General features: G+C 36.3%; 4 protein-coding genes across 4 annotated transcripts; 1 reads left to right on the top strand and 3 right to left on the bottom strand.

Annotated features, from left to right (window-relative positions):
- The first annotated feature begins 503 nt into the window (after positions 1–503).
- On the top strand, positions 504–3,639 carry LOC142542413 (putative receptor-like protein kinase At1g80870). The gene has a single exon (XM_075649036.1). The coding sequence runs from the start codon at positions 906–908 to the stop codon at positions 3,087–3,089; it is 2,184 nt and encodes a 727-aa protein (XP_075505151.1). The 5' UTR covers positions 504–905; the 3' UTR covers positions 3,090–3,639.
- Positions 3,386–4,251, bottom strand: LOC142542416 (early nodulin-like protein 17). The gene is made up of 2 exons (XM_075649040.1): positions 3,965–4,251; positions 3,386–3,858 (listed from the first exon to the last, which is right to left on the bottom strand). Exons 1-2 carry the CDS (start codon positions 4,134–4,136, stop codon positions 3,515–3,517), a joined length of 516 nt encoding a protein of 171 aa, XP_075505155.1. The 5' UTR covers positions 4,137–4,251; the 3' UTR covers positions 3,386–3,514.
- A 131-nt stretch (positions 4,252–4,382) lies between these two features.
- On the bottom strand, positions 4,383–7,613 carry LOC142542414 (pentatricopeptide repeat-containing protein At2g03380, mitochondrial). Its single transcript, XM_075649037.1, has one exon. It carries the CDS (start codon positions 7,328–7,330, stop codon positions 5,204–5,206), a length of 2,127 nt encoding a protein of 708 aa, XP_075505152.1. The 5' UTR covers positions 7,331–7,613; the 3' UTR covers positions 4,383–5,203.
- A 3,721-nt stretch (positions 7,614–11,334) lies between these two features.
- Positions 11,335–12,794, bottom strand: LOC142542412 (chaperone protein dnaJ 8, chloroplastic-like). Its single transcript, XM_075649035.1, has 3 exons — positions 12,280–12,794; positions 11,811–11,879; positions 11,335–11,539 (listed from the first exon to the last, which is right to left on the bottom strand). The coding sequence occupies exons 1-3, from the start codon at positions 12,499–12,501 to the stop codon at positions 11,381–11,383; spliced, it is 450 nt and encodes a 149-aa protein (XP_075505150.1). The 5' UTR covers positions 12,502–12,794; the 3' UTR covers positions 11,335–11,380.
- Positions 12,795–13,117: the final 323 nt, after the last annotated feature.

The raw sequence follows: 13,117 nt of genomic DNA, 5'->3' as shown, positions 1-13,117 counted from the left end.
ATCCAAGTTAATTTTGGCTTCAATTGAAAACGATTCATAAATATTTTATATCATTACATATCAAATTTAACAGTGAGCACTTTCTAATTATAATATTGTTGAATAATTACAAAAATGCTCAATTGATCGTAATATTGGATATTGATAAAAATCCTTGAGTGAATGAAATTTGGAAGCAATATTAGCTAATCATCAATATATTGATGATCACAAAACACCCACCATGCACCTTCAAATTCTCCCTCCAAATATCTTGATTCTTCCAGTCATGAATCCTTTTTGTTTGAGTGCTGAAAACTCCTTTTGGGGCTTCTTTGTCTCTTTAATCATCATCCTCAAACAATGTAACATTCATACTAGAAAATACATATATTTTGAATTAAGTATAATTCTCTTTTATTTAACTTCAAGAATCAAGATCGTCTATGTTTGATGTTCGTGATAATTATTTTAATCTAGATGGCTTCTATATTGGGATTATGTTATATATGGAGTTCAAAGTATTATGGACCGTAATAGTGACAGATATCTTAGATTAATAGGGAATGCTATAACCAAAATACTTGTTTAATGGTTGGAATAATATCTTAGTTGAACAATATATATCCTTTTCATAATAATGTTTCCAGCAAAAGCGGGTATGAACGAGTTGCTTCCCTTCACTTATTTTCTTTAAATTTTTAAAATTGAATACTGAAATATTTACATACTAAAAATTTCTTATCCCTGTGAATGACTCATATGCACTATTCCATATCATCCACAAAGTTGCTTATAAGTTTAAGCTTTATATGCTTTGGTAGTACTCATCCATTGCATGATATATATGTTAGGGGACGAGTAAACCAAGGAATCAAGCTTTGCATCCAGAAAGAAAGCACCACATTCTTCTACCTGAAAAGAAAATGGCTTCAAGACAGCCATTCCAACCAAATTCAAGGCCAAAATCAAGCATAATTTTACTTGCAATTACGGTCTTCACTTCTCTCATTGTTTTCTTTTCCATTCTGTATTTTCTTTATTATCTTTGGTACTCGTTGTTGCGCAAATCACGCACTAGCCCGTTTGATTCCCCCTCACCATCAGACAAGCTACAGAGATTCAGTTACAAAGAGCTCAAGAACGCAACCCACAATTTCAGTGAGTCCAACTCAATAGGTAAAGGGGGTTCTGGTACCGTTTTCAGAGGTATTCTAAAAGATGGGAAATTGGTAGCAGTAAAACTTCTCGATTCAAGTTCATTCCAGTGTGAACAGGAATTTCAAAATGAGTTAAAGGTTCTGGGAGGGCTGAAGTCTTGTCCTCTTGTTGTTTCTTTATCGGGGTTTTGTGCGGATGAGGATAAGAGGCTTCTGGTATACGAGTACATGCCAAATAGAAGTTTGCAAGAATGTTTGTTTTCTGAGTCTAAAAATGGGGTTTTTAATAGTTTGAGCTTGAATTGGGCTAGGAGGTTTGCGATAATTCTTGATGTTGCAAAGGCGTTGGCTTTCTTGCATCTTGAGTGTGAGCCTGCAGTGATCCATGGAGATGTGAAGCCGAGCAATGTTCTGCTTGATTCAGAGTATAGAGCCAAGATTTCGGATTTCGGGCTATCAAGATTGAAGCTTGAGGGTAAATTTGGGGTTGATTTGTTTAGCCAAGACTTGGGGAGAAGCCAAGAATTGTGGAAGAGTCAAGAACTTTCAGTTAACTCGAATGCCAGTGGAGTAGGTGGAGCCATTGGAACACCAGTGGAAAGTCATGAAAACAATGAGGTAGATTTTGCTTTAGCCTTGCAAGCATCTACTTCTTCTAAAAATAGTTGTAAAGTTTATCATAATGTGTTGGGATTAGGATTGGCAATTAACTCTTTAAATTTTAACTGTAATCTTGGTAATGGGATTGATGATAAGTGTGAAAATTTGAAGGGGAAGGAGTTGTCAACTTTGGAAAATGGTGGGGATGATTGGAATTTGTTTGTGCCTTATGATGATGAATTGAGTAGTATTGATCATAGTAAGGAGTTGAATTTGAATCTTGCTTTGGTTGATGATGATAATAATTGCAGTAGCGAGGGTGTCAAACAATGGGGAAAGGATTGGTGGTGGAGGCAGGATGGGGATGGTGAATTGTGTAGTAAAGATTATGTGATGGAGTGGATAGGGAGTCAAATATGTCCCTCGACTAACACCAGTTGGGATGAAGAAAAGGGAGGTACCATAGAGAAAACCAACTTGGATAACTCTACAAAGTTGGATAAATGTGAGGAAGTGAAGGAGACTAAGGTCCGAGAACATTGGCTTGCGCCTGTTAATAGTGTTGTTGACAAGGAAGGGTCGAAAAGGTGGAAAACGCACATCAAGAAGCATCGAAAGATGCATGAATGGTGGAGAGAGGAGCACTTGGATGAACTCCAGAAGAAGAGCGACAAGTCAAAGAAGCTTGATCTAATCAAGAAAACGTTCAAAGTACCTCATTTTGGTTTGGCGAAACGCTTACGATTCAGAAAGAGAGAGTTTCGTCAAGAAAACAACAATACCAATAAATCGAACAAGGAGTTTAGCTTCAGAAAGGGTTGGAGAAGGACGAATTCCCCTTCTATTGGGAGTGACATGTGGAGCGGTGACCTTTTTAGTCGTGAGTTAAGCAGCACAACGAGCATGAGAGGTACATTGTGCTATGTAGCACCGGAATACGGTGGGTGTGGATATTTGATGGAAAAGGCAGATATTTACAGCTTAGGCGTCCTGATGCTTGTTATCATATCTGGTAGAAGGCCTTTGCACGTGCTTTCCTCGCCAATGAAGCTTGAGAAAGCGAACCTAATAAGTTGGTGCAGGCATTTAGCTCACAGTGGGAATGTGCTAGAGCTCGTGGACGAAAGAATGAGAGATGAATATGACAAGAGTCAAGCAAGGTTGTGCATCAACTTGGCACTTGCTTGTTTGCAGAAAATGCCTGAGTTGAGACCAGATATCGGGGACGTTGTCAAGATACTGAAAGGAGAGATGGAACTCCCGTTGTTCCCCTTTGCGTTCTCACCTTCTACTCCTTCCAAGGCTTTTAGCAGATCAAGGAAGAAACAAAAGGGAAATCAAGAATCTTAGCTATTGAAAGTGTCGCGCAAAAATGTACTGATGTGAGTTGAATATATGATGTAGTTTATAAAAACTAGCGTTCTTGACTCTTGTACATATTTTACGTGTTTGTACAGCTACTGCTTTGTAATTGTCACGAGTTAAATCATTAATGTACAAATGATTGAAAAATGATATTTAATGTGAGTTTGAATAACTGGTATAACCGTGGTCAGTATCAAAATCTCGATCTACATTTTCAGATAGTTTAAATTATTCTCAGTTTTACGCAGAGTATTGAATATCTGTATAGATAGAGTCGAGTGTAAAAAACGAAAGGAACGTGGTTGTTCATAGTCTGTAAAACAATGGAGTGAGAAAAATGAAGTACACAAATTAATGGAAAATAATATTTGAAAACAAAGCACTCAGCCTCAGCCACCGCCGGAGCACCGCTAGAACATCCCAAATCCAAACAATTCCGTGAACAAGCCACTCAAAATAGCTGCAACCAAGTTCCATCCACCAACAAGCGCCGTCGCCAGAGCATAAGAACCCTTAGGGCCCTCAACCAAGGAAGCTGCCGGCGGCGGAGTTAGCGCGTGAACGAGCACAGAGACCTTCATGCCACTGAAGCATCCCCCATTCCCACAAATGAAGTAGTACCTCTTCGCCTCGTTGAGAGGGATGAAGTCCTTCCCGCTGCTCCAATTCCCCGTCGCGCTATCTAACGTGCAGTTATCGTACCCTGTCTGGTTCACTTCAAACACGTTGTACTGTGATTTCTGGTACCTGAACGCTACCCACCAAAAAAAAAACACAAACACACATGTATCTGTTAAAAATTCTTCAGATCTTACGTAAAAATGTGTAAACAAATTTGAGAGAGAAATAATGTAGTTTACAAATGAGGTCGCCCACGTAGAACGTTTGGTTGTTGGCCCAAAGAGTGTAGTTGATGCCGGGGTTCCAGCCCTTGTTGGCACCGACAATGTGGTCCGTTGCTGCGGCGGAAGGGAGGAGGAGGCAGAGCAAAGCGGCGGCGATCCGCAGGATAAGGGAAGATGAGGTGGACATCTCTAAATTTTTGCGTGTAGGCGTGGTGTGGCCAATGGATGGCGAAGGGTTTTCAAGTTAATTATCAACGGATCCAAGAAAGTTGTCGGGGTTCCATTTACCTTTTTTATAAATACAAAAATGGTATGTTTTTATGTTACAAGATTTCAATTTTCAAATTTCAATTTTATTTCCTTTGCAAATAAAAAAAAAATCAGTGTATGTACAGCTGGTATTGAGTGAGCTAGCATGGTACAAGAACATATAATAGACCTGGATTGAATTTTGGGTGTTAGGCCAACAAATATCAGATCTGAAGTTGAGAAATGTCAACTGTCGAAAGCCACACCTCATTCACATGGTGGGGCATCCTCAAATCAATCATCGCTAACCTTTATCCTTTTTTTAAACAAAATCAACTTTGTCATTCATTGGACTGCTGCTTTCGCTCAAATTTCATCCACAAACGATTTAATTTGGACAAAAAGATTTGGCTCATGAAATTACATTTATTTCATATTTAAATTCAATTAATATTCATCAACACAACTAAATGGATTTCACTCAAATCCAAATGCATCCTAGTATAATTTATATCTATTTTTCATGGTCATTCGAACGGCACATGCTATATTTTGGTACGCATTCAACCGAATGATGGTGGTTTCTTGATTGCCTCTATGGAAGTAATGGCAAAGATACTAAACCTTATGCAAATTGTACCAACAAAAGAATCTACTGTGAAAAAAAGTGTCATACATTAAGATATAACTTTCAAGGATATATCCCAATTGTTTAATCCTTCAAAATTGATCCGGCATAAAAGTCATCTGGCAGCAATTGGAAGAACAAGATTCCGTCCTCTTAAAAACTCAATATACCATTCATATACTCAAAGGATCGGCTCCTCCACATGGGACTTGCATTCATATCAGCATCTTTGACCCTCAAAAAGTTCTCCTCGCTACTGTCAACTTGAGCATTTTAGTTGCAGAGAACTTGCGATGCCAGACTAGCTAGGTGTAACAGTCTTTACATGCAACAAGGCAAAAAACCAATGCTTGCATAATGGGTTGTGAGCCACACTTTTAACCATATGAAGCCATATTTTGAGAATATATTTCATTGATATGATGCAAGCCCACCCGACTAGATCCAGGTGACTTCCTTAAACCCCTTTTCTTCATCGAATCTCTAAGTTGACTAGCCTCGCTCCATCTTCCTTTAGAAGCATATAAGTTGGACAAAAGAACGTAATGGGGTGCATCATGAGGATGCATTTTTAGCATATTCTTTACAGCCATATCTCCCAGGTCGAATCTGGAGTGAACACTGCATCCATGGAGGAAGGCCCCAAAAACAGTGATATCGGGCCGAACTGGCATCTTCTCGATGAATTCCAGGGCTTCCTCGAGCCTTCCAGAACGAGCCAATAGGTCAACCATGGATACATAGTGTTCCATCGAGGGAGTGAAATTGTATACCCGACACATTGATTCAAAACATCTCCACCCCTCTCTAATCATCCCTGAGTGGCTACAAGCAGATAACATTGCGGTGAAAATTGCTCCCGTTGGCTCCAAATGCTTAGTCAAATCACCAAAAAGTTCGATACACTTACTCACGTCCCCCTGTTTTCCATAACCCCCAATCATCGCACCCCATGTTAAAGTATTCTTGTTTGTCATCTCGTCAAAAACAATTTGTGCCGATTTTGCATCACCAGACTTGGCATATAAGTCAAGAAGAGCCGTGCCAACATAAACACTACTAGATGACAAAAAACCTTGTTTGATGGTGTATGCATGAAGTGAAGAACCAAATCTAATGTCTCCTAAAGAAGCACAAGTAGAGAGGACAGCCACCATGGTCACGGGATCAGGCTGGAAAATAGTGGATCTCATTCTTTTAAATAATCTCAGAGCTTCATAACCGTGGCTGGTTTTAGAATATCCACCAATAATCGAGTTCCAAGAAATGACATCCTTGTCTACCATAGAGTCAAATAGATAAACGGCTTCTTGCATCCGACAACACTTTGCATACATGTCCGCTAGAGCATTCATCACATTAGCATCATCCATCCCTGCCTTAATCCCTAGACCATGAACTGATGAACCCAATTTAAAATTGCCGGATTGTGCGCAAGCTGAAAGAACGCTAGCCAATGTGATTGAATTGGGAGAAATGCCCAGCCATTTCTTGTTTGTGAACAACACCAATGCTTCGTGAGCATAGCCACTTTGAGCATAACCTACTATCATTGCAGTCCATGCAACAAGATCGACGGTGGAACATTCATCAAAAATCAAACGAGCATCTATAACGGCCCCGCACTTGACATACATGTCTAGAAGAGAAGTGACCAAGCAGGAACTCAGTTCGATACAATTCTTTATGACAAATCCATGCACCCACTTTCCCTGATGCAACGCCCCCAATTTCGCACATGCCCTCACTATACTATCTAAAGTGTAACTGTTTCCTTCAACGAGGTGATTCCTCATACGATTAAACAAAAGAAGCCCTTCTCTAGCACAATCGTTCTGCACGTATCCTACAATCATCGATGTCCAACAAACCACATTCCTATTCCAAATTCTTTCGAAAACCTTGCAGGCTATGTCAATTTGACCACACTTAGCATACATATCAACAAGCCCAGTCAACACAAAGCTATCAGTGCTCCCCATCTGAATGATATAACCATGCAACTGCCTCCCTTTGCTAGAATCCCTCAACTCTCTACACGCTTTCAAGACAATCGAAAAAACGATGTCATCAACAACCAAAAACCTTCTTCTTATTAATCTATAAAACGCAATAATCTCACCGTACAAATCATTGATAAAATACCACCGCATCATCGTTTTACAAGATACAAAATCCGGGTCTGGAATTTGATCAAACAAATGGCGGGCGTTCTTGACGTGCCCAAACAAACCATAGAGACCGAGCAACTTGGTTTTCAGCAAAGGGTCATCCGCTTCTCCACTGACGACTAAAAGAGCTTGAATTTTTCGGAGAGAAGAGAGGCTTCTGCAAATATTTAACAGGCAAAAGAAAGGATTTTTTGAGAATGATTGAATGGAAGACAGTGGTGGATGAAGTTCAAGATTATGGGTCGGTTCAGGAGCGAAGGTTGTGAAGTGAGGGTGTGATTCTGATAGCGCGAGACGACGGGTGTTTCTGTGTAAGAATGAGAGCAATTTCATGTTATTTGGATTTGCTCATAGCTTTGCTTGTTAAAACTCCCGCCATCCGTCTCACTGAACAAACCCAATTACCCAAAATGCAAGGGGAGCAAATTCCAATTGAATACTTCACAAAAAATTCAGCATGATCTGGTCCAGAATGGAACATTGAAACATCAAACAAATTATTAGAAAACAACACTAGAGCTTTTGAAGTAAAGAAAAATCTCAACGTCCAATAGGTCTGCCGATCAGCTGGGAAAAACAACAGAAAAAAATTTACTTATTTATCTAATTCAATGTCAAATGCCACCGTACACCTGAGATTTTGATATATCAACTAGGTGACTAAGCACGCAGCGTTAAAAATAATAAATATTTTTAATAACTTTTGAAAAACGGTTACAAGGTATTTGGAAGAGCTTCTACAACAAACATTTCTTAGATTCTAATCGAGTGTAAGTGTTTTGAGGTATTTGTGACTGTCAGTTTCAACTTCAACTTCAACTTATGTGTTTTTTTTTTATTAATCTTATATAAATTTCGAAGCATTCAATCTGAAAAGATAAATTAACTTTGATACTAAATATTCAAAATGTAATAATAATTATATAAACACATTTTCAATGGTATGAGTACCAAAATTTAGATGATAAAAAAGATAAATGATGTATAGATGAAGGATATTATTGTTGTTTTACTAAAAATTAAGTTTGAAACAATTTTTTCTCTACACACTCAAATTTTAGATTATATTAGCTTTAGAATTTATTTCTAAATAATTCCTATTTTTGCTTCTTACTAATTTCAAAATAATCTATATAATAATCATTTTAAAATAAACGAAAACTATCTACGTATAAGAATAATTTTGTGGGGTCCTTAGCACCTAATCAGTTATTACAATTCAATTTGATTAGGATTAATTAATTACAGCGAAAAACGAGTTTAAATTTTCTTTACAATGAGCCCAAAATATTTTATTTGAATACTAAAAATAGTATTTCATCTCACATCATAAATATGGCCCACACGTAATCAAAACCAACCACATACAAATAACTCAAATCATCGGGACATGCCCCGATATATAGATACATACATACATATATATATACATACATACATATATATATACTGGAAAAACAGAAAACCTCATCGCATACTGTGACTCCCTTCAGAAGTACCCTCTCCGGCCTCCTGATATCCTGGAGTACCTGCCATTGTCCACACACAAAGACAACAACAGCCCCCCTTAGGGGTGAGCAAACCTCCGTATGGAACAACTATCATATATATCACAAGTATCTAAACAATGATATATGATATGCAATGCATGTATGTCGTGGAGGTATCAGATCAAATGCCCATCCACTGAGCACATGTCAGAATCAAACGAATCGCTATCAAATCAATGATCGAGCTGGCACATCGGCCTCAATCAGAGATACTCGTATGATAACGTCGACAAAGCACTATCAAATCTCAATCAATCAGTGGAGCCACTGATGACTATGTTTTAAGGGCCACATAATGACAAATATAGCATCGTGTTCACAAACCCTAAAATCAAATCCAATCATATCAAGGTATCCAAGGATCATAGCTCAACGTGTATATCATGTATGCCACATCAACTCAACAAATAAGGCATATAGACATATATTTTCAATCAAATCAATCAAACATATATCATATGATACAGATACCTGTCGTATGTTACTCGGTTGCAACATACCTCAATTCTTTGTTTCCAGTCGATGTAGCTTGAAGATATCAGCATAAAAATTTATCTACATCAATAACATATTTATTTCAATCAATAACATCATTCAAAATCAACAACATAAGTTTCAAATATCTTTTGAAACTTTGAAAATTCATATCAAATCGAAATCAGAACATAATTCAATTCCGACTTCAAAACTTAGTTTCTTGTCGGTTATTTTTCCACATATATGAATCTGGACTTCAAATACATGCTATTCCAGTACTTCAATAATTAAATATGCTGAAACTAGAAGAAACTTACCTCAAAAGGAAGCTCTCGACTCGAGGATTTCGAATATATAATTTGTTTCAAGTTTGGACAACGTTTCGAGGTGATTTCGTACGATAGAATATAAGTTTCCTCGGTTTCTCTCGAAATTTCCTCTGAAAATGATAACTCAGGTCGTTCTAATCCACCTTAAATAGTGTGCAGCAGATGTAACCGCGCTGGGGCGGTCAAACTTGGGCGCCCTAGCGCGCCTGGTACTGCCGAACACATTTTGGCTTGGCCTTGAGCAAATTGTTGCGCCCTAGCGCGACTTGTTCTGTCCAAAACGCTATTTTCGGCTTCGAATTTGCAAAAGTGGTCAACATGAAAGTTTTAGATCTCTGTCTTACCTTTTATTTGCCACTAACCTCACTCAATTTGGATATCGGATGTGAGAGTTGTGCTCATTCTCCCAAAATGTGTCAATGCAAAAACTGCAACGCACACGATACACTTCAGGATACTTTTTTTCCTATTTCCAAATGGATTTGGACAAAACTCAAAACATGAAAGTTTTAGTACAATGTATTAGCTTTTCAATGAAATTGACCTCATTTCATTTGGACTAATACTCAGTTAATTATGCTAAAAATCGTAATATGTGTTATTTTTCTATTGCGGTTCCGCATACTTTTCAAGCACAAATCAATTTCTAATACAATCTTTCATTATCACCAACTATTTTCTCACTTTCATTTGTCAATTATATACGTCATACACGTAATCACATAACAAATTCATGAACTATCGATAATCAATATAGGATTTACGATAATACGATACACGGTCCTTACAAATTTTATTTGATTTTCACATAAATTTCTCATGAAACGATGTATGTGAATTTAGAGTATGTAATTCTAAGAATATCATCTATACTATATTATTAAGTATGAGACACATAGAGTAATTAAGTTTTGGTGTTATAGTATGTTTTAATAATTATATATATTAATAAAGTGTTGAAACTTTTATGCAAGTTAGACGTTGATCAGCGGATAAAATCTTTATTTTCTAAACATCAAATTGTGGGTTCGATTATAAATCTTTTTTCCTTTCTTTTTTCCTATTTATTTTTAATTCATTTGCTTTGAAATTCCTCGTTATTTTTTATAATTGCATTTTGATTCTGATTTAAATATAAATCAAACGAATTATAAAAAATAATATGTATGCATCGATGTAGTAATATGTTAATTAAGTTTAAAAATATATATAAACTTCTGAATTAGATATACTAAATTAATATTAAATTTTATTTTTATTTTTTCCATAGATTATATCTCATCAAATTCCTTCCGCTCAAATCCCATTAAATTTCTTCGGTTTAAAGAATTTCTCAAATTTCACCAAATACCAATTTCATTTCAAATCTCAATTTTTCCATATATATCAAATGATATTTACACTTCCAAATGCCACCAAATACATTAAAAAATAAATAAATTTAATCACCTAAGTTGTATAATTTGTTTTGTGATCATATAACTTACTAAAATTGTGATTTAGTTTTGCTTTTAGTTGATTTTTAATCTACAAAAATTACTAATTTAGTCATCTAAATTGTATTATTTTTGTTATTTGAATATATGACTTATCAAAGTGATGATTTTTAATCTTATTCTGTGTTTTAGTTTTATTTTTTTAATTATCCTCTGTTTTGAAGCTGGCCAAGAGAAGAGTTACGAACACGACGGGACAAGCTGGATTTGACACCAACGTAGAACTTATCACACAAATCGAGGCAATGTCCTTCAATTTTTTTTGGTTGATTGATTAATATAAAAATTCTTAATTTTTTTCTCATGATACTTATGTAAGTTAAGAATTCCCGATTAAAAAAAAAAATCCAATGAAGAACACGAACCTAATTATTAAATTAAATCCTCACACATTAAAGAAAGCAAAATATGTATATACACAACCACCTCAACCATCTTCTCTTGTTAGAATATTGCAAAGATGTGGGCTGTAGGTTTCTTTCTTAAATCAGAACAACATTTACACAAATAATCGTTAACTGTCTGTCCCCATCAAATGTAAGGATTGATGTGGGATGAATAGTCCCGGATACCAGCTCCTTCCCATCCCATCCATTCTTCCCACAGATCCCACTCTTGATCCACCATGCCCTCGCCCACCTCCGAATCGTACGTCTCCACCTCTGGTTCTCTCAAATTGCTCATCACAACCTGCACCATACAAACATTGTTGTCACACACAAATCTCCATTCTCGATTCTTTTTGTCTTAATATTTGCATTGTGGAAACACATCACATCACTTCACGTCACGTCTCTCCGGGAAATCAATCATTTGAATGAAGGGTCCACTCATGTCGTGTAAAAATACTATTAGCTTCTCGAGATGCGCATAGTAAAAGATATACTTATCCTTGAAAAGTGGTCATTATTGAACTCTCTATTATTTAACTATTGATTGATTGAGTTAGATATATACTTACATTATAAGCCTCGTTAATCTGCTGGAATTGGACTCCGCAGTTGTTTCCTCGGCATACATCAGGATGATACTGCAAATCATATAAAACAACCAGTGATCAGAATATTTTATTTTACTAAATAAAGGGCAAGAGAATTGAACTTCACATGACATTAATTTCAAGATTTTTTTTTTAAAAATGGAATAAAAAACTTTTGTCTGGTTTAAATAGACAAAATTATGCATCATCTACCCAAATTTTTTGGGCAAATCACTGTGAAGATAATTTCTTCATTACGTTTCATAAATGGTGGCTAAAATTCGAAAATTTAATAGCATTATTGACCATGAAAAGTAATGATTTTTTTTTAAAAAAAATACAAAAATGCATTAACATCTTAGATCTTCCCCAAAAATATTCTTCAAAGAAAAAATCTTCAATAAGAAATCCACCTAAGACAGGATATGTAGAATCATCAAAGGAATCTCACCTGGAGAGCGAGGCGTCTAAATGCCTTCTTAACCTCAGATTCAGAAGCACCAGGTTCGATCCTCAGCGTCTTGTACGGATCACTAACGGCCGGTGAGGAAGAAACGCACGACACCCTGAATTTTTTCTTGTTATTATTCCTCAAATTTCTCAGCGATGAATTGGAATCCTTCAATTGATTCCAAGAATTAGATGTAGAACTACAACCCACAGCAGCGGCCATCAATTTTTTCTTTTTTTAACGCAACTCAAGAAACAAGAAACCAATATATCTCAACAAAATCCCAAAATCTAATATAAGAAACAGAATTCCAAAAATCCTTCAATCGAATGAGTTGGCAAGAGTGACAGGCTCCAATGATTTATCAAGTGAAGAAATTATTAAATATACGAATGAGATGTGAAAGCAGAAAGGCACACGTCAAGAAATCCAATAAAATAATGTGTGTAATAATTGAAAGAGGGGGAATCAGAAAAGTTTGATTTCAATAGAGGCGTTATCCGTGTGAGGAGGAAGAGGTAGAAGGGCGGCTTATATACAAGTGTGTGGGCAAAAAAGCGTCCTTATCCAATGGGTGACGTGGCACCATAAATATCTCATGTTTCCCCATTCAAATTAAGTATATTTTTATTGCGCAGGTCTTTAGTGAGACAGTCTTACGAAGTTTTATATGTGAGACAATTCAATTCTACCGATATTCACAATAAAAAGTAATATTTTTAGCATAAAAAGTAATATTTTTTAGCATAAAAAGTAATATTTTTTCATAGATGACTCAAATAAGAGATCTGTCTCATAAAATACGATCACTCGTGACCGTCTCGTACAAATTTTTCTC

This window comes from Primulina tabacum, chromosome 4, assembly GCF_025594145.1.
Source record: "Primulina tabacum isolate GXHZ01 chromosome 4, ASM2559414v2, whole genome shotgun sequence".
In the NCBI taxonomy this organism is placed as follows: Eukaryota; Viridiplantae; Streptophyta; class Magnoliopsida; order Lamiales; family Gesneriaceae; genus Primulina; species Primulina tabacum.
This window is presented reverse-complemented; position numbering and strand designations above follow the sequence as displayed.

Bases quoted from the DNA above. Each gene is read 5' to 3' on its own strand.
- LOC142542413 (XM_075649036.1), top strand. From the start codon at position 906: ATGGCTTCAAGACAGCCATTCCAACCAAATTCAAGGCCAAAATCAAGC.
- LOC142542416 (XM_075649040.1), bottom strand. From the start codon at position 4,136: ATGTCCACCTCATCTTCCCTTATCCTGCGGATCGCCGCCGCTTTGCTC. The intron at 3,859-3,964 runs GTAAACTACATT...TTTGGTGGGTAG, and splicing joins CTACGTGGGCGACCTCATTT to CGTTCAGGTACCAGAAATCA.
- LOC142542414 (XM_075649037.1), bottom strand. From the start codon at position 7,330: ATGAAATTGCTCTCATTCTTACACAGAAACACCCGTCGTCTCGCGCTA.
- LOC142542412 (XM_075649035.1), bottom strand. From the start codon at position 12,501: ATGGCCGCTGCTGTGGGTTGTAGTTCTACATCTAATTCTTGGAATCAA. The intron at 11,880-12,279 runs GTGAGATTCCTT...TATGATTTGCAG, and splicing joins TTAGACGCCTCGCTCTCCAG to TATCATCCTGATGTATGCCG. The intron at 11,540-11,810 runs GTAAGTATATAT...TGTATGGTGCAG, and splicing joins AGATTAACGAGGCTTATAAT to GTTGTGATGAGCAATTTGAG.